The sequence below is a fragment of the Rhineura floridana genome, chromosome 7 (genome assembly GCF_030035675.1).
Source record: "Rhineura floridana isolate rRhiFlo1 chromosome 7, rRhiFlo1.hap2, whole genome shotgun sequence".
Lineage (NCBI taxonomy): Eukaryota > Metazoa > Chordata > Lepidosauria > Squamata > Rhineuridae > Rhineura > Rhineura floridana.
Window position 1 is genome coordinate 109,183,753 of NC_084486.1, and position 21,580 is coordinate 109,205,332.

The 21,580-nt window shown below is 40.7% G+C and overlaps 1 protein-coding gene across 1 annotated transcript in view; it reads left to right on the forward strand.

Annotated features, from left to right (window-relative positions):
* Positions 1 to 884: 884 nt before the first annotated feature.
* The window catches only part of NYAP2 (neuronal tyrosine-phosphorylated phosphoinositide-3-kinase adaptor 2), a 234,901-nt gene continuing 214,205 nt past the window's right edge, over positions 885 to 21,580 (forward strand). Inside the window, exons 1-2 of the mRNA XM_061634458.1 lie at positions 885 to 1,667; positions 7,168 to 7,407. Of these exons, the coding sequence (XP_061490442.1) occupies positions 7,202 to 7,407 (206 nt within the window). The 5' untranslated portion in view covers positions 885 to 1,667; positions 7,168 to 7,201. The remainder of the gene's footprint in view (positions 1,668 to 7,167; positions 7,408 to 21,580) is intronic.

The window sequence follows — 21,580 nt, forward strand, 5'->3', positions numbered from 1 at the left end:
TGCATTCTGTTGTGGATGGCACAGACTGAACTAGAGAAGCTTTATGGTAGAGGGGTAGCTCTGCCTTGAATAGCAGGGGGTTGGACTAGGTGGTTTCCCCAGTTCTGTGAATTGGTGAACAGAAACTAAATATTTCCTTAAAGAGATGAACTTTGCAGGCAGGCATAAACCTGCCCTGCTGTGTTTCAAATATTCCTGCTGTTGAATCACCTATTATACAGATATGCATTCCAAATAGGGGAGGTCTGTGCTCTCGCTCATGCAGTGGGAGCAGGTGGTGGGAGGTTGTTTTGATGAGGTTAAAAAGCTCCTCCTACCTTTCCCCAAGCAGCAGCCTAATCTGCGTCAGCAGTAATTGTGAGCCTTGCACTGCTTTTTACTGTGAGGGTGAGTACAAACGATACATCAATATGAGGTATCAAACGGAGACTTAGATGTTCCCTCTAAGCGGCTGCTCATTTCCTGGAGCCATAACATGGGCTAAAGGTTAATTTGCCCATTCTCTGTGGAGGAACGTTGCTTTTTTTGTTTTTTTTTTAAGGAGTGAGGGGCAGAAGAACGGAGCAGTGCTCTTTCGTGTTCCGTCCTACCTAGAGAGACTGAATTTGTTCAGATTCACCTCGCCCAAAAAACCTGGATTATTTTGCTCATCAGACTTCAGTGCAGCGAAGATAAAAGAGAGAGAATCTGTTGCCTAGATAGGAGGCTTTAATGAGCAGCTGCGCCCCTGGGGACAGCAAGCTGAAGTCGAAGGAAGGCTGCTTGCTTCCCGGTCTCTTGTCATTTCTTCACTTGTTCCTTCGCCTCATTTTTTCCAATGGGCCTAAGCAAACGGGAACTGTCCAAGGTGCTAGAATGCTGGCTGCTTGGCTGCTGAACGGAAGCGGATTGCAGAAAAAGAGGCGCACCAGATTACTGCTCATAGCGGAAGGTAGGCTTGCTCTTTGTTTGAGAATCCCTGATTAATCAACAACAGCATCAACACAGAGGGAGAGAGAGCCTGCCTGTAGTGACGGGGAGAGCCTGACAGAGACTGTTTCAAACCTTCAGTGTCTAGGTGGCAATGCCAGAGAGGAGAGAGCATCTTTTTCTGCTGCAAGAAGCCATTTGGATAGGATGTTTTCTATCCCATCTTTTCCTTTCTTTTGGTCTCCACAACATCCACTCCAATGAGGCACCTTAGCCACCTCTCTGTCGTTGCATATGTTGGTGCTGTAATCTTCTGTGTGGTGAAGTGGGCAAAAATCCCTCCAATTTCCTTTCTGTTGGACTTCAGAGCAGGGTACCATTGGTGCCCCCTTGAAACCTTCACAGTCTTTTCTCTCAATGTGGATTTAAGATGCCAGATCCCATCTTTTCCCTCCACTGCATTTTTTAAACTTTAAAAATGCTATTTTAGTTCTGTACCGAGAAGATCTCTTTTCTTTTCTTTTTAATGCCACACGCTGACTTCTAGAGATGCAGAATGCTACAGTCTGGACATCTTTGCCAAGAAGATCTCAAGCACTTTAATTGAAGATAAACTGAGCCAATCTGCAAAATCTGTTTTTTATGGTGCTGAAATATCCCTTCAGACTGCACTGAGATAAACCACAGCAAAGGGCTTTTACAGACAAAAGTCACCTTTAATTATTGCACTTAGCAGTCCCCTGAGGACTTTAATCTCGGTATGTACATGGTTGATTGTTTTTTTTAAAAAAGTCTAAGCATGCTAATGAAATACAGTGCTTATCTATATCACTTATCAGAGAGGCATAGTGTCAGAAATGGAATGATTCACAAGTCTTACATTTCTAACTAGAACTTTGTCTGTTTGGAGAGGCATTAATCAAACCACAGCTAAACCAAACAATGCTGCAATGTGTTTGGGATTATTTAATGTTCTACTACACATTAGGCTGCCTGATAAGAAGAACATTTGGCAGTTGGAGTTTTCATTTGTAAAAGCAATGTTAAATTATTAAAAGGTTGCTTGCTATTTTTCTGACATATTTAATTGATATAATGCCTAACAGCTGTGTTAGTTACTTATCAAACATGCCACACTATTAATATTTCAAAACATTTTAAATATGTTTCTCTTAGCCAAAAGATCTCCACTTTATCTCCCTGCAAACTCCCCACGTCTTTAAGAACGTGGGAAACAATATACTTAAGCAGAAAGCAGATAAGTATTTCTTCTAAGTCAAAAGACATATTGCCCCAGGAGTGCTGGGATAATCGTAATCTTCTAATTATAGGTAGTGCCGGCTGTTAGCTATCCAGTTACATGCTATGTGCTTGTTAGGAAATTGTGTATTTTGGGGTCAAAACAGATATGTAAGGGACTTTTGATTGACAAGTAAACAGCAACAACTGTAGTAGTACTTTGCATTCTAGTGGCTTTGAGGAGTGTAGCCACCAGGAAGGAGGATCTATCCTTTGTGCAAATTTATTGGGTTTGTGAAGCTCTTTATTTCCATTCAAGACACTTAATACAAATACACCTTCTTAGAAGCATAGTTTTCTTTCAGGCATGTGAGGCCTTTTTTCTTATTCTCCTGAAGCAGTTACTTCTAACCTTTGTGTGATTAAAAAGGTAACCTTTTACAAGTCAAACATAATTTTCATTTACAACAAGGCTAACCAACTACAGGACAGAAAGTTTCTGGATAAACCTGGTTGAGTGTTAAGAATATCAGAAGAGTTGATTCTTGCAAACTTTGCTCTGTGTTTAAAATTACAACCTAACTTGTGCTGTTGAGGCAGCCTGATCCCTGTTTCCCAGTATGTGGGCCATGTGGAATTGGAAAACATTTCCTTTTTTTAAATTAAAAGTCTAGTTAAAAATTAACAAGGCAGGAGCCAGACATACATAGGAGAGCTTCATTGACAATATGCCTAGCGAAGAAATAATTTGTCTTCTGAAATCCATTTCATAAAACACAGCAACTCTGAAGAAGGGGGAAAAACCCAGTGTATAGCACACCAATGCCATTAGGTCTTTAACAGTGGTGCTGTAGTCAGCAGTCTAATAGGTACTGGATGTGGCCTAGACACTTTGCACTTACTGTCTTGTAAGCAATCCAAGAAGCACAGAATGAAAACGGAGTCCAAACACTACAACTGGAACTTTGTATGACATCTCTGGTTAAAACAGTGTATTTTCAATGCACTAATAGTTATGCTGGAAAATGCAAGTGAACATACAAAGAGAGGGATGGGATAGAACCCACCTCTTTTTAAATTCTTCTGTCTATCTGCAAAGCAAGCAAGCAGTGTTTAAAGATGTCATATGTAGCCATTAAAACAATAGGAAATGTGTGTGTGTTTGCATATCAGTGAAATATGGAAAGCGTTCATTATCTTTATTTTAACAACCTTTCCATTTGACTGCCCACACTATTTTTCCAACAGCCCAGCATTTTTTATATAGCACACATGCAAATTGCGGAGCTGGAGACACTTAAAATGCAACCAGTGTACAGACAGCTGCATGTAGCAAGCATGAAGGGTGAAGAGGTTTCCTGTGTCATTTAGAATGTTTTCATTGTACAATGGCAAACCTTCCCCAGCACCAAAGTGAGTGTTTGCACTGGTGTGATGAAAACTATCAGAACTTGTGTAGGGACCTGCTTCACACAAATGGGTTCCCTACTGCAATGTGCATGTGCAAATTGAGTTTTAGGGACAATCCAGATGTTTGAAAAAACATGTAGTACCATCCTCTTTGGACCGTAACCATGTCAGAATGCAACCAAACCTGGAGGATTCTTTCACACACAGGAACTCTGATGCACACATGGATTTCACATCCATGAAAGGACTTGCTCTTGCAGTTCAGTGGAGGGGAAACCTCTGGGTTCACATGCTTATACAGAACTTTCCCACCAGAGTGAATGGGGAAGCCTGCACACATGAGGACTTTATATTCATACTGGATCAGAATCCGGCTCCCTAATCTAAATGTATATGCACATGCTACATCAGGCTTCTCTATATCCATTATCACCCTGGTCAGATATCTGCAAAAATCCCAATTATCTATTTGAGGAAAGGAGAACTAAATCCAGCCCCTTGCTTTCCCTCTCACCCAATGAGCAGCTCAAGGTATTGGTTATCATCTGCCCAAAGCCACATCAATACTGCTGCGCATTGTAGGATGATATCAGGAATTATGTAAACAGAACCCCTTAACGTGTGGATCCCCATCTAGCTAGGTATAGCCCTATCTGGACTGGGACATGACTTTAGTTGCTCTAGACTCGTGACATGTGCTGTTCTAGTTGTTTTACTTTACTAGGTGATCTAGTAAAGTAAAACAACTTTATCAAGTCAGTACTTTTTTATTTAAAAAGTCAGATGCTTGATTGCCTCATTACTGAATTGCAAACTCAATCAATTATTTATCCTCATTTGCAGAAACTACATGAGAATTGTTATGATACTGCAGTTTACTCATGAGAGCCCTCGGCGGAGGGGATGTTATTCACTGAACTGATTCACCTTGCCATAAACTGAACAAACTGGCAGGAACAGTAAAAGTTAAAAATAAAAATAAAAATTCTCTGGTGAACTTCACTTCTTCCCTGCTAATAGCTGATACGAAGGATTATTCTAAGATATCTTCTACAACTTTAAACCGTGCTGTACTTTGAAGACTGTAATGACCTTCCTTGCCTACAGAAGCTGCTGGCTTGTTGCAGCCATAAATGCTTGTGTCCTTTCCGCAAATAATAAAACTCTAGGGAGGTTATATAAGCAGGGCAATGCCCTACCTGGAGAGAATTACCAGCTGGAACCCTGACCAGGAGCATTCTTTTTTTGTAGGGAGGATACATTATGGCAACATTTTGTGGCAGGCCCCACTTGCATGACATAAGTGCTAAGTACTAAACTTACATAAGACCAAATACAGGATTTTAACAATAGATCTTACAATACATCTAACATCATAAAATTCAAATACATCCAATAATATATATACTGCAAGAGCTCTGATAAACCTGGCCTATTAAAATGGATAAATTATTATACATGACTAATATATATAAAATGTAAACTAGGATAACCAAGTGACTAAGAGGATGAGGTTTGAACCCTGGTTCAAATTTAGTTTCAGCCATGAACTCACTAAGTAATGAGTATATGCAACCTCAACTCCCCATCTGTAGTATGGCAGATATAATAATACTGATCTGTTTTAAGGAGTAAGGATGGCTGAGAGAATGTGAAGACAAGTAGAAAGAGTACTGTTGCACTCAGATCCTGCATGCAGGTTTCACTCAAGCATCTGGTTGGCCACTGTGAGAAAAGGATGCAGGACTAGATGGGCCTTTGGCCTAATCCAGCAGGTTTCTTCTTTTGTTCTTACATTCTTATGTCCTGCACACACTCAAAAATGCTATATAATGGTTCTGCATGATTGAATGATTAATTATAGATATGGACACAACTTGAGAAAAAACATGAAAAATTGTATGATGTTCATGAAACTTCAAGGGACACTTGACGTTTATAACCAGTTTGTTTGGAGGTAGGCCAATGAGACTAGTAGCCCATTGGTCTTCAACTGGTGGGTCAGGGCCCACTATTCCCAAATACAAAATTGGTGATTTCATTGAACAATTCCCTTGACCCAATACCTGCTCTCAAACTAGTTCCAAGAGATCCAATAGCCATGTTAAAAGTGATGTCCCTGGATTTGTTTGATTTGGTCCCTATTTACTTGAGATCTACATGTAAGGATTCAGTGTCTCCCCCTTTTCATCCCCACTCCAGGGCCAGAAAAAGTTCATATGAAAATCTGTCTCTTGCATCTTTTTTTTTTTGCAGTTTTCATGCTGAGGTTTCATGCTGGGTTTCTTCATTCAGAAGGTAAAAAAATGACCAAGCAGGGAAACGAACCCCCCATTAGTTGGTCATAGTTAGGTAACATCATCAGTTTAAACTTAAAGGCAACTTAAATATCTCTCTGCATGAGTGGAGGGCACTTCCATGGCATGGCAAACTCATTCCATCTGTGGTCTCACATGTTCTCACAGTGGCTACTCCAGTTCTTCCATCCTATGAAGTTAGTTTTGGGAAGGGACACTGAGGGCTGAAGATGGCAGGGAAATTAGTACACACAAAAAACCTTTTGGTGTGAACAGAATCGCCTTTCACTTGTGCACTGTAATATTTAGATCCAAGCCATTGCTGTTGCAAATTCTGACATGATGCTGGTATTAAATCATCACAACATTTGGTCATTCTGGATGCCCTCTTTCTGGATGCCCATGAAGACAAGCAACCCTTTCCCTGTATCCAGACCTCATGTCTGCTGCACTACCTTGTTCACTCATGTTGAGGTTGTACAATGTTTTCCAAATGTTTTAAAATCAAATATGATAATAGATGAATGTAATGAGTATTGCTAATAATCTTGATATGACAATATATTCATTAAGAACCCTTTGGGGGTTATAAGGTTGGTTTTCATCTCTTTCTTCTGAAGTTCCAGATTACTCTTTTTTTTTTGCACAGAAGAGTATTTAAAGGCTTATGCATTTGGCATAGAAACTGTTGGAGTAAAGATGACCCAATACATCTGAATGCATGTATGGATCTAAGCACAAATGCATCACTGGATGGCAGCCAAGATCCATGCCTTAATACTTAATACTAATAAAACCATGAAAAACAGTGTCAGACAAAATTAATGTGCTTACAGTGACTACAACAACAAAAGTCATGCTTGCTGTAAATTTAGGCCTACTTTGAAAATGTCCAAAAAGCAAATTTTAAAATCCATAGTAGGGCAATACCTTTATGAATGCCACAAAAACGTGAGCATGGTTTTTGAATTTGCCAGTACTCTTCATCAGGCTGAATGGAATGGCTTATAAAGTAGCCAGAAACTGAATTTGGTCATGGTCTTAAGATGGAATGTAGGAGGAGATGGCGGACTTAACTGGGTTATGATCAGCTAAGTACTATGCAGCTTTCATATTTCACCTAGGACTTTAGTGATGAAGAAATGCACAATGCCTGATCCCTCATTTTTAAAAATATAAAATCCAGCAGTTAACTCAGATCTTCTTTAGCCTTAAGGGAAATGACATTTGAAAATATTGGTGTTAAAAATAACCAGTGAGCTGAAATTGATTTACCTGTATGAACATCTTTTCTTTCTTTATCAACTCACAGGAAGTATTTTCCTTCATTTATTATCTCCCACAAGATGATGACTTCTAATCAGGAGGAGGTCACTTTGGGCACTTTTCTCCAGTATATTGAAGATATGGGCATGAAAGCCTATGATGGCTTGGTTATACAGAATGCATCTGACATTGCTCGAGAAAATGATCGCATGAGGAATGAAATGAACCTGGCTTACTTGAAAGAAAAGAATGAAAAGCGTCGGAAACAAGAAGAAGCAATAAAACGGTAACTATCTTGTTTTATTGTGTAAGAATCAGGAATGATTGTCAAAGAGTAAACAGGACATTTAAAATTGTGGAAGATTGGTTATAGATTAAAATACCACCTCCATTTGTAGAGGGCTGGCATGGCTACTTCAAGGAACTGATGCTGGTTTTGGAGGCAGGCCAATGAAACTGGTGGCCCATTGATCTTCAGTTGGTGGGTCAGGACCCGCTATTGGGTCATGGCCTCATCTAAGGTGGGTCACAACAGCAGGACTACCACCATATAAATATATGGTACAAAATTACCAGTGCCTGCTGGGAGGAAGGGCGGGATATAAATCAAATAATAAATAAATAAATAAAATTATGAAATGAATCCACAGATTTCTACTTGTGCAGTTGAACTTCCCCTTTTTTTTGACTGTGCATGCCTCTCCTAATCTGCTCCAGAGGGTTGAAGGAACCGCTAAAACAGATTTAAGGGGTGCAGGTGGGAGGAGAGTGGGAGAACATTCCTTTGTACAGTACCAGCAGATATTCTTGTGCTCACTGAACGTTCATGTAGTGCTATGTTATATGCAATCCCATGTTTGTGTCAAAGGTGGGTCCTGGGCCTGAAAAAGTAGACTACTGCTGGTAGCCTAATGGAGCACCTATAGTTCCATTAGGAAATAGTGATGTGTTGTTGCACCTAATTTATAGTCTTGTTCCTGGCAAATTGCCTGAGCTGCCCATCTCATTGAATGCCATGGAAGGAAGGAAGAAGGGGATCCTGTCCCTCACTGCCATGCCCTCAAGAGAGTGGCAGAAGAGAGACCTTGTACACATGCTGTGACATAAAACTGGGCCTACTTGGCAATGCATTCATAAAGGATTCAGCTGCAATCCAGAGCTTTATGAGTAGACCAAAAATGGGATCCTATAGCAGGCTATGTCTGAGGGAGTCTGTGAGCACAGGAGACACTTGTCCTGGCCAGAGATGGCATAAAGGAGATCCTGGCTTTCAAGCACTCGTCTGTATTATAGATTTCAGAGTTTGGCTGTTTGATTATGGGTTCAGGAACCACAAGTGCAGCCATGGATTTTCTGTAGCTTTCTGTGCTCCTGCTTGCTTACGTTATTGTTTACGTTAAAAAGTAAACAATGGCTTGCCTCATGAGCTGCAACTGTGAATACACATTTTGGGAGGAAGGGCAAGATATAATAATAATAGTAGTAGTAGTAGTAGTAGTAGTAGTCCAGCAGCCCTGGAAGGGAAGTTGATGGGATTGGATGTGGATTGGGATTGGGGGTCAAGAATTTTGGAGGTGGATTTTATATGAAAGGCTATTTAAGCCAAAACAATTTCAATTATAATAAAACTTCTTAGTTATCTCCAACATATTTAGAGGCCCCTAAAGAGGCTTGTTTCTAAATCTGGCCCTGGGGGGAAGGAGGAGTGAAGAAAGGCTAGCTCCAACCTCTCATCACCATTTTTACTGCCTTCTGACTCACAGAGGGTGATTGATCCTGTGAGGCAAAGAGTCCCCTGTACTCATGGAGGCTTCCTGCACATTTTAGAACTGGGGTGGAGAACCTCAGACCTGGGGGCCAAGCGTGGCTCCAAGCCCTTGAGGTTCTCCCTAGGCTCTACCCTTCCCAGTCATGCCACTCACCAGCCCTGCTTCGCAATCTCCTTGAGTATGTTTGCCTGGCTGGAATGTGCTCTTCAACTCTGACATTGTTTTTTTTCCCTTGTCTGGATGGAGGATAGAGAGTGTATATAGAAACTAACCTACTCTCTACCCCCACTTTTGCCTCTGATCTCTCCGACTACTGGCATATGGATCCCCGAAGGTTGCCCAGATGGGAATGTGGCTGGTTCTCTGGCTCAAAAAAGGTTCCCCACCCCTGTTGTAGAACTCTGACTGTCCAGAATTGTAAAATGTGCAGGGACCCTGCATGAGTACAGGAAACTGTATTTCAGACCTCCATGAATTAGAAAGCAATGAGAACAGTGACAAGGAAGGCAAAGCTAGCACACTCATCCCCACAGCACTCCCTCGAGTGTTAACACTTATTGGTAACGTGCTCTATTTTGCTTTCAAGCTGCTTTCATTATTTTATTGTATTACGTGATGTTTTTTCTTTGAGTATGTGCTGGTATGTTACTGGTAGGAGGCTAGTAGATATTCTTGAAAGGGCAAACAACAGAACATGATTGAAAATGTTCTCACTCCTGTCCATCCAGGAGGAAAGCTGGACCCAGAAAATTCCCAAACTTTACACCTGCTTCTTCAGTGGAAGTATGGCTCCACATAGAACAGGCTGAACATCTCTTCCCAGATTGCCCTTCCCTTCTATGATCAGTATCTCTAGCTTGTCTGGATTTGCCATAGATGTCACTGACTGAGAGTATTGAGGCCATGATGTCCAAGCCCATCGACCAGGGATCTTCTTTCAAAGATCAACCCAGATTTTTCATATTGATGCTATACAATATTCTTATTCTGAAATGGTTTTAATAGATGCAATTACATACCTTGGCTGAAACTCATTGTACAAGACACATGTAGATGTTATGCAGACTGTGCTAATTTTACATGCAAATCAGCCACAGCCCTCAGGCTTGTGACACATTTCCAAAATGGCCTTCAATGCTGGAGACATTGCCCATTTTTTAAAGAAAAATCTAGACGTTAATAATTGAGACTCTCACATTTACTGGGATTCAGGCCTGGGAAGAAATCTATTTTTTTCCAAGCACATTGGAGAGATTCACTTGTTTTAATTATACTAAGGACAGGTTTTTTAGTGCTTGATAGATTAGAAACAAAACAGTGAAACAGACTATCTATTAATCTCCAGACAGTGCTGTCTGGTGCACCAGTATCATTGTTCCTTATCCAGCAACCATGTGTGTGTGTGTGAGGGGGGAAGGGAATTGAAAACCTATTCTTTGGCCGCAAAGGAGAGGGAGAATCTTAGAGTAGGTTTCAGTAGCATTTGTGTTTTTCCCCTTCGATGATGCAGAGTATTTTTCTTTCATTAAGATACTTGTTGGATTCCTAAATTTTGTTGGATGTTGTATCTGGCGCAAGCAGATGCCCAGGATGCAGAACAGTATAGTGACAGGCTAGATGCCAGTTGAAGCAATGAGCCGGACAAGCAATAAGTTTTTTTAAGAGTTTACTGACAATATATCACAAGCTCTCTCTGTACAAACTCCTCGACCCCCACACTCATAAGTGTGTCTGCTGGCCCTCTATATAGATAAGGCCAGCTGCCCGAGCCTAGGTTTCTTAGCAACGTGTCCTTGAAGATGGCTCGAGCTCTGCCAACTTTCGCTGCTAAGTCACGTAGCTCACTTGTGGAAATTTAACCTCTGCTTTCTCGGTTTAATAGCCAACAATCCCCCACCTTAAATTTCCACATTCAGCCAGTTACATTTCTCTTCCATTTACATGTGTTACATTTTACATGTCAGTACATTTACATCATTTGGTTTTATTCTTCTGATACATTTCCTTTTATTCCAGTTTACATCACTTTCATTTGTAATACTGTTACTCCATTGCAATCTCAGCATCATTTTCATTACATTTCATTACTCTTCATGATTTCCATCATCCCACTTTTTCCAGTCATACCTACTTGATTTATCAGTTTTGAGAACTTGTCTTCACTTAGTGGTTTTGTCATAACGTCAGCCAGCATATCAGCAGTGTTACAATAAGTTAATTCCACAAACCCTTGTTTAATCATTTCTCTGACATGGTGATATTTGATGCTGATATGCTTGGTTCTCTTGGTGTGTGCTTCTGACTGAGCTAGCTTAATGCAGGTCTGATTGTCCTCATATATTTTGATTGGTTTGTCTATGCCTTTTCCAATTTCAAACAGTAGATGGTCGAACCAGGTAAGTTCGTTACAAACCAGAGACAACGCTATATATTCAGCTTCTGAACTTGATGTTGCCACTATAGTTTGCCGCTTGCTGCACCAATCAATCACTGAATCATATAATAGAATGACAACACCAGTAGTAGACTTGCGGCTACTGGGATCGCCAGCATGATCCGCATCTACATAGCAGCACATACTCCCGTGTTTACTGTTGGACAACACTAGACCTTTACTGCTAGTACCTTGCAAATACCTCAGGACTCGTTTTATTCCTTGCCAATCTGTCTCAGTAGGCTGTTCTACTTTTCGACTTAAGATGCTAACAGCATTACAAATGTCAGGTCTTGTTACCTTAACAAGATATTGCAACTGTCCTATGATGTGTCTGTACCTAGCAGTGTTTTCACAAGCTGTCTCTGTGTTTTCTTGTTGAAATGATGTTGTCATGGGAGTCCCTACTGCCTTACATTCAGACATCCCACAATCTGCTAGTATTTGTTTTATCTTTCCTTCCTGTTTTAACACGAAACTCCCGTCTGAACCCCGTATGACCTCTGTACCTAAATAATGACTTACAGGTCCCAAACTTTTCGTTACCACATGTTGTTTCAGACTATTATGGAACTCTCTTTCGTCTTCCTCCTCATGGGACAAGTACAGGATGTCATCCACATAAACTAGGCAGTATGTGAGCCCCCCCTTTCTTTCTTTCACATACACACAGGGGTCTGCCACACAACGCTTGAAATTCATTGACTGCAGAACATCATCTAGTTTTTTGTTCCAACAGCGCGCACTCTGGCGCAGACCATACAGGGATTTCTGTAACTTGCAAACTAGACCTGGCTGTGTTTCACATCCGGGAGGCTGTTCCATATAGATTTCTTCTTTCAACTCCCCATGTAAAAACGCCGTGCCAATGTCATAGTGGCTTACATGCATGTTTTCTATGGCAGCTATTTTTAGCAAAACCCTGATTGACTCATGTTTCACCACGGGAGCGAAAAACTGCATCATAGTCCGTCCCGAATTGCTGTGTAAAGCCCTTAGCTACTAGGCGTGCCCTATACCTTTGTATCTGTCCAGTACTCGACCGCTTACATTTAAATATCCACTTACACCCTATAGCTTTCTTCCCTGGGGGCAGAGGTACTAGCGTCCATGTGCCATTATTTCGCATTGCTTCCAGCTCCTCTTTCATCGCTGCATGCCATTCATTCTGTTTGGCTATGGGTAATTGTTTTATATCCCCGAGGCTTGAGGGTTCTTTTCCTGCTCTGTTTTATAAGCCACGACATCAGCATCAATCACTGGCGTCTGTGCTTTCACTGACTGCGTCAGGTTAATCCCTATTGAACCTCTATGTGTCCTGTCTGTGTCTTTACTGAGGACTCTCAGCTGCATATAGAACAGTGACTTCTTTACTATCCCTTTCATGAATATTTTTTCTCCTCTCATTACATGCACTGAACCCCTTTTGAACATTACTGTGAACCCCATTTCATTGAGTTTCGACACAGCCATAATGTTACATTTGATATCAGGAACAAACAGCACATCTGTCATAATGGTATTGAAACCTGCTAATTTCACTGTACCCCTACTTTTGATCTGTTTCTTAGATCCATCAGCCATTATTACATGATCCTCTATGTCACAAAATGTATGAAACATAGATTTATCTTTGATTATACTATTTGTTGCCCCACTGTCAATTGCCCATAAATCTTTACAGTTATTTCGCTGCTCATTGTTAATACATTGCTTATTCTTACTAGCATAGATCACCTGTACACATGGTTTTCTTCCTCTTTCTCTTCTTCTTGCTTCACAATTCCTTTGTAGATGTTGCCTGGAACCACAAAAATAACACGCTTTTTGTCCATACAGTCTCTCTTATGCAGCTTTGTTGTTCCGTTTTTCCACGTTGTGTTTAGACTCAGTATTTTCCTGCTTTGCCATTTCCTGCCTCCTTTGGAATTCTTGTAAAAGTTTGCCTTCTATATAATCCATATTGAGATTTGCATCGTCCATTGCTTCCAAAGAGCTCACCAGACTATCATAACTTGAATCTAGTGAAGCTAATGTGATATACACTTTTTGCGTTTGAGAATGTTCAATTTCACGTTCTGATAACTCAGTAAACAGTCTGTTTATTTCCAACAAATGCTCTGACATGGTTGTATCTCCAGATAAGCGCATCTGATACAATCTTCTGGCAAGATATATTTTAGAACTGGCAGTCTTTCTCACATGAATATTTCTTAAAGTTTCCCAGGTTTCTTTTGCCGTTGTTGCATCATGCACGTGCAGTAATTGAGAATCATCAATAGCAAGAACAATTAACGCCTTTGCCCTCTCATCCAGCCTTCTCCAATCTGCTGGAATTGGCACTACGGCGGGTGGGTCTTCTGCGATAGCTTTCCACAGGTCTTCTTTCACTAGAAAAGCCTGCATTCTCTGTTTCCAAGTGCCATAATTTTTCCCTGTCAGCCTTTCCAAGGGAATCCCGGCCGATAACGTAACAGACATATTTTCGCTTTTCACAGTTCACCGCCTTTGTAATTAGAGCTTCTCACCTCTGTCCTACAGTCAGTTATTCCCACGGCTCTCTCACAGCTTTCAGCTCAGCTTTCGGTTTCTCCGTCTTTCTGCTGTTTTACTCGCTGGTCTGCAGTTCTGGCTTTTTTCTGCCGCTTTTCTGCAATCCTCAGCACCGGGTAACCATCCTCTGCTACAATTTGTTGGATGTTGTATCTGGCGCAAGCAGATGCCCAGGATGCAGAACAGTATAGTGACAGGCTAGATGCCAGTTGAAGCAATGAGCCGGACAAGCAATAAGTTTTTTTAAGAGTTTACTGACAATATATCACAAGCTCTCTCTGTACAAACTCCTCGACCCCCACACTCATAAGTGCGTCTGCTGGCCCTCTATATAGATAAGGCCAGCTGCCCGAGCCTAGGTTTCTTAGCAACGTGTCCTTGAAGATGGCTCAAGCTCTGCCAACTTTCGCTGCTAAGTCACGTAGCTCACTTGTGGAAATTTAACCTCTGCTTTCTCGGTTTAATAGCCAACAAATTTACTTATGCCTACTCATCACTTGACTACAGTATCAATGAAGAGTTGCAAGTGCAAAACAGACATCACACTTCCAGCTCTGCATAGGTTTAATATCATCTCACTTCACCTGAAGCACAATATATTTCAGTGGGATTATTAACAACCACACACTCTCAGCATTGACATATGCCAAGTGAAGTCCATGTATGTATGAATGATCCTTTAGTTGGAGAGCTGCAAGGATTGGTTCTACAGATTGCTAGCAGCTAGTGAGTGAGCTTAGAGAGATCCAAGTGATCAGTTGTGAGTGAGATCCAAGCTCATATTCTCCTGGTGAAGGGCAAATAGGGAAAAAATGCAAACAAATGCCTCAAAGTTCCAGACACAGCTAAATGGCATTGGTTATCTGGATTCTTCTCAGTCTGCTTTCCAAATGGAGAATGGTACTGAGATGATGTTTGTTTATAGCTGTAGCTGAGTGTGGAGTCTCTTGGACAGGTCTGAGCCAAGGTCAGGGTCATTGTCAGGCATATGCCAAGACCCATACAGGGGAAGGGCTGTAGCTCAATGACAGAGGACTTGTTTTGCATGTAGAAAGCCCCGGGTTCAACCCCAACATCTCCAGGCAGGTCTGGGAAAGACTCCTGCCTGGAGAGCCACAACTATTATTGTAGATAGTACTGACCTAGATGGACCAGTGGTCTGACTCAGGATAAGGCAGCTTCCTAAGTTCCTAACGTAGGGTTAGGGTAATTGCTGGCTCCCGAAGAACCCTGCCCTTCTTCTCTTCCTTGTTGTTTGTTTCCTGCCCATCTGTCCTCTCCAAATCACTGAGCAGCGACAACAGCTAGAAGAAGCTTCCAGCTGTCTTGCCTCCTCCATCAGGGCAGTAATACAGATTGGGTCCAGAGAGACAGGGCAGATGAACAGGCAGTGGTGACCATGATAAGGAGGTGAGTTCACTCAGTACGGCTGGTCCTACCATGAAGCAGGATGAAGAAACCAAGAACTGGTGTCTGAAAGGTGCAACAAGACTTTTCAATGTTTGGCCTGAGCAGGGGGTGGATACCATTTGGCTCTGCTTCAGGCAGCAAAATGTCTTGGGGTAGCAGTCAGAGGGGAGGGTACTGAGAACATCTTGCCCAAGAGCCCCCCCCGAATCTGGAGCTGACACTGCTCTTTTATAAGGAGTGGCTAGAGATCGGTATACAGGACTTGGTACTTGTTGGCAGACTCTTTCACCTGTGTCTTGTTGTATAAGTAGAAAAAGAGTACCTTGCATTTTTTTTAAAAAAAATTAGAAGACTAATCCCAGTGGCCACAGTTCTGCACAGTGGTCCGTATTACAAGGTGGTTTATGCATAAGATGGAAACTAAGATTTGCAATAATGATTTCTTTAATGCCAAACAAATTGTTATCTTTCAGGGCTTTCAACAACAGATATTATGTGCTGACCCATGCACCTGTGTGTGCATGTAAACGTGTGTGTGTGTAAATGTCTTGTACCTTAAACAGAGATTTTAAAATGTTCTAAGGCAATAAGTCTTACTTACCTAGAGTATAAGAAAAGGACATTTTACCTTAGAGTAAAAAAGGACAGATAATTTTTCTTTCATGAGTAGCAATGACATGAGGAATAAATCTGGTAGGATGGCTAACTGTAAAAAACAAAAACCATACCTGAGAGATCTTTCCTAATAAGCGAATCTTAAGCTATTCCTCCTGAGTGTACAGATAAAGTCTTTGTCTCTTACTGGATGAAGTCAGCTGATGGATTTCTGACCTAATTTTAGTATATTTGTCAGGGATTGTGCAAAGAATGCCAGGTTAATGTGATGATTAAGAGAATGAGATGATACAAACGTCTGACATGTCAAACTGTCCTATAGCCACTTTATAATTAGCCTTTTTATTTAAAAAAAACAGCATTATTTTTAAATATAACTCAACATTATTCACATTGATTTTTGTTCAAATTTATTATTGCTAAAACACATTATTTACATGTTAACACTGTAAAAGCACAACACTATCACATTTCCTAGGGAGCAAGGATCTACTTTCATTAACACTGGTGGTCTGTGCATTGCTGTAGATATATATTGCCCACAGTTAATAGATCACAGTACACCAATTGCTGGAGGGTTTACTTCTGGATATGAATGTCAGGGAAGCTCCACCAATTCACAGTACTGTAGGAAGGGTGAATATTTTTGGTTTACCTATAGGTACTCATGGTTTTAGACCTTTTCTTGCCAGCATGTTCATAGTTGAAGCAGATGTTCAGATACTCCACTTTTCATGGAATTAAACTTTTCCATGTTTATGTTTCCCTATTATTATTACTTCAAAAACTAAGGACAGATTCTAATAAATGCATGGCAGTAAAACAGTGGTGGAGAACCTGAGGCTCAGAGGCAAATATGGCCTTCCAGGTTTCTTTATCTGGCCCTTGGAACTCTCCAAAGGCTACACTCCCTCTCCATAGGCCACACTCCTTTCTGGCCCTGATTCACATCAAAAATGTTTTTGCCAGGCTGAAATATGCCCTTGAATTTTATAATGACTTATGCTTGTCTGGGTGGAGGACCAAAAGGGATATGAAAGTGTATGTAGAAACTAATCTGTTGTCCAAAGGAAAGAATTACATTCATTTCTCCACCCTCCATAGAGAGCCAGTGTGGCGTAATGGTTAAGGTGTTGGACTACGACCTGGGAGACCAGGGTTTGAATCCCCACACAGCCATGAAGCACACTGGGTGACCTTGGGCCAGTCACTGCCTCTCAGCCTCAGAGGAAGGCAATGGTAAGCCCCCTCTGAATACCACTTACCATGAAAACCCTATTCATAGGGTTGCCCATAAGTCGGAACCGACTTGAAGGCAGTCCATTTCCATTTTCTCCACCTCTGGCCCCACCCACCACTGGCATGTGGCCCTCAGAAGGTTGCCCAAAAGTGATAAAGGTTCCCCATTCCTTCCATAAAATCTCTCCTCAAGAAAATGGCTTATATATTAAGCTTATATATTGCTGCCTTGGGCTCCTTCGGGGAGGAAGGGCGGGATATAATAAATAAATAAAATAAATAATATGATAATTTAATACTGAAATTGACAATGAATGAGCTTAATAAGAATTAATGTGTTATATGGCCACAGAGGCTAACCATTTTTTTTGCAAGAGTGCCATAAATCATGCCCACTCTAATGTGCTCTATCTTGTGTATTTATTTAATCCACCAGAAAGTTAGAACTTGTTTATTTCTTAGTGAGTAATTGGGTAGAATTGCCTGCATGTTTTTCTTGTACCTCTATTTTTTTTTTTAAAAAAGCTAGAGACTTTATGGTCTTGGGATGGTGGCCTTAGGGCCATAGGATTTTGTGGATCTTCTTTGGCATGGGTGGAGCAGGAGGTCTGTTCATGGAAACCTCCTAGTTGCTGGCACAGATACTTCCTTGGCTTTCATAAGAATGTAAGAAGAGCCCTGCTGCATCAGGCCAGTGGCCCATCTAGTCCAACATCCTGTTTTTACAATGGCCAATCAGATAGTAATATGAAGCCCACAAGCAGGACCTGAGTAAAAAAGCGCTTTCTGAGCCTGGGATTCCCAGCAACTGGTATTCAGAAGCATATAGTCTCTGACATTGGAGGTAGAACATAGCCATACTATTACCCTAGCCTTTGATTGTTAAGGTGTTTTGTTTTGTGGGACCACCACTTTAGATGAATTCATACCGTTCTGCTCCATTTGGAGTGTTTACTGTGTTTACTGTTTTATGCTTGCTAGGGCTGAGGGAATTGTAGTTCAGCGCATCTGGAGAGCCAAAGGTTCCCCACACCTGCCTTGAGCACTCCCGATTCCTTTAAATAAATAGTAAACAGATATAATCCTGGGCTTAAAAGCATGTAATTGTTGGCATTTGCCTACAAAATAGTTCATCCTGCAACACTTGGGATTCTGTCACTTGAATTTTTGCTGGCTGAATAGAACTTTTGAAGCTTGAGATCGGGCTGCCGGGAAGAGCTAGGGTGGCGGCTGATGGAGATTGGCGGAGACTAAAGGGACTTTCTGTTGTTAGAAAGAATGAGACTGCGTATAACATCATGGTTGGGGTGCTCTAGTAACTAAGTTGAAACTGCTTAAGTTTTCTTTTACCCCTGCAATGTTGATTAGACGTGTAATGCAGCCTCCTATAATGTGTTATGTTATACTTATAGTGTGGAAATAGTTTTTGTGTTGTTGTAATGTTTGCTATTTGTTATTTTTTCTATTATGGTTATATTATTTTGCTTGAAATTGTTTTGTAATTGTTTGCTTTTGTTGCAAGCTATTTCAATTATTGTGTTCTTGCTTCCTTTTTGTAAGTCACTTTGAGTTCTATTGTTGAAAAAAAGCGATTAATAAATACTAGTAATAATAAATAAAATAATAATATTGTTGCAATTGTTTTTATAATTGCCGATTCTATTGTTGTAATCCACCTTTAGTGGTGCTGTCCAAGGTGATGAAAGTGATAAAAGTGATGAAGGGCCTTGGGCAGTGCCTTGAAAGTTCAGACTAAAACCCAGAGCAGATTCCACTGTCCCACTGACATGGAGCCACCAGTCACCACTGTTAGGAAAACCTCACATCCTGACAGCTTCTGGTGTACCAGTTGCCATGCTGGAGGTTGGCCACACATTTTATAAAACAGCAGCTTTTGTCCCCTTTATTTCACTTCTTTGGAACACCTTTTAATCCCAATGAACTTTGCACTAAGTGCTGAAACTTGTACACATCACTGTTTGGATGCAGCCTCAGCCCAGCATTGTTTTTGCTGGGCTTTACTCCTGTTTCTAGCCCAAAAGTGGCACTGCATGCCGCTTTGTTTTGCTCCTTCTTGGGAATAAGTAGACAGATGTTGCAAAGGAGGAGGAGCATGTTTGCAGTTTTCATTCTGTGCCAAAGCTAACAGAAATGGGCCAGTCAGTCAGTAGCAGAGCTAAGCTCTTGTAAAGAAGGAGTAATTGTAATGAACAGCTGTCATCTTAACCTCTCATGATCTATGGCAAACCACACACTGAAGATTAACCCTTCAGCAAATGTAAGCACATTTCTTGCTTTTTAAAAAACCCACAAACTACTATTTCCTTTTCCTTTTCTTTTATGTGTGAATGTATGTGTAGATATAGATCTGAATCTACGGCAGAGAAAGGGTTGAAGAAGAAGGAAGAGAGAGAGAGACATACTAAGGATCTTACAGTGCAATCCTGTGCTTGTTTACTTGGAAGTAAGTCCTACTTTGTTCAGTGGGACTTACTCTGAGGGAAATATGAATATGATTTCAGCCTTAGAGGTGGTTAAGAGTCTTTGGCATCTTACATAGCTGATTTATTGCTGATATAAACATTGGCAAAAAATAAGGCAATATTGGATTAGCAATGCAATCCTAAAAATACCTGCTTGGAAGGAAGTGCCATGTATTTCAATGAAGTTTGCCCTAGAAGTAGAGCCCAGGATGCTACAAATAGGCACACTGAAGGCTTCCACAGCAATGATTCGTTCATTCATCAAATATCATATTGTTCTTTGATTCCAATAATGTGGCAGTATTGAGAAGATAGCACCATGTTGGCAACCCATTCCATAAGCCAATAAAATAAAATAAAATAAAATAAAATAGCACAGACTACTTTTATATTTTGAAAATTACCACAGGCCAAGATTGTGCTCAGTGAACTTCATACTTCAAACATGCTATGGAATTCATACTTTGTCAATGACAACATGCTGTAGGTCAGTCCTCCAGGAAAACTATCCAACTCTGTAATCCACCACAGTGGAAAATGTGTTTGAATGCTTGCAGTGGCTGATGCAGGAATGCAATGTCATAACCTGTGGCTTTAGACTGGTGCTGCAAATGAAGCCTAGATGTTGAGTTGGCATTGACATTATTGTGCTGAGAACAACCAGTGACCAGGTCAAAGCAAATGTACAGCATATAGGGAAAAGGAGATGTGACGGTGCTAGGACAGGAGATGATTTGATTACCCAGCATCTTAAATGTGCTCAGTTTACCACAGTAGCTACATCTCCAATATTATTTGATAGAAAGCTTTGATAGGGGGATTGCAGGTAACAAGCATCAGAGTAGGACCAAACTCATTTCCTGCCTCTTATCAGTGCAAGGTGGATACACCCAGCCATGAGTATCCAAAGTTTCAAGGTTCTAAAGTGATCTCAACATTTTGATAGTAAATAGCTGGGTGGATCAAGGCACACTTTTTTTAGTTATTGCTTTAATAAAAACATGCTTCTCTTGCAATGCAATGCTGATTTTCCAGAACTGAATATTAGCTGGCTCTAATCAAAGGATTCGTGCCTATGGAAAGATGTAATCATGATGCAAATAGAATTGCTTTTTTATTATATTTCCAGATAGATGACATAGTGACTCCACTGTATATATTGTAAATACTGTGATGTACCTACCATTATCTCATGACCTTGCTGTAGACAGGTTAACTTGGAGAAAGTGCTACTTTTCAGCTTTTCTACTCATTGTCAACAAAATGGTTGCAATAAAGATGCTCTCCAAATGCATTACAATGAATTTATAAATAATTGAGATGAACTAGGTAACAAATCTGCCTTCCCAAATGCTTGTCATCCATATGGCTACCCATATGTAATGCAAACTGTATAATAGCAGCAGTAGCAATTTCATCATAATTATCATCGTTGGACATAGGGAAAAAAATCATTAAAAGTTACCTACTGGGATGGAACATTCAGAAGCCTGATACTATCAGTTATCTATTAAGAGTTTATAACAAACAGATAACACCATAATGAAATGCCTCTGTTTCATACTTTTACAGAAAGAGTAACCTAGATCAAATGAATTTCACAGAGGAGTACAGCAGGCCAGGGATGAGGGTTCTAGCTGAGCCTGATGTTCTAGTTTTGTATGTGCAAGGATTTTTTTTAATATAGAGCAGCATTCGGTCCCCCACTTCCAATCTGAACTGGTACAGCCCGAAAACAAATTCATCATGTGAAAATGTAATATTGCCATCCAAGCGTCTTACTTCATGCAATGCAGAAAGCTGGTAATATAATACTTTCTTACACTTTTAAAGTAGAAATGATCTGCTGGAAACTTTGGTGCTTTCCTGTTAGGTGCCTTCAAGTCGATTACAACTTATGGTGACCCTATGAATCAGTGACTTCCAATAGCATCTGTTACAAACCATTCTGTTCAG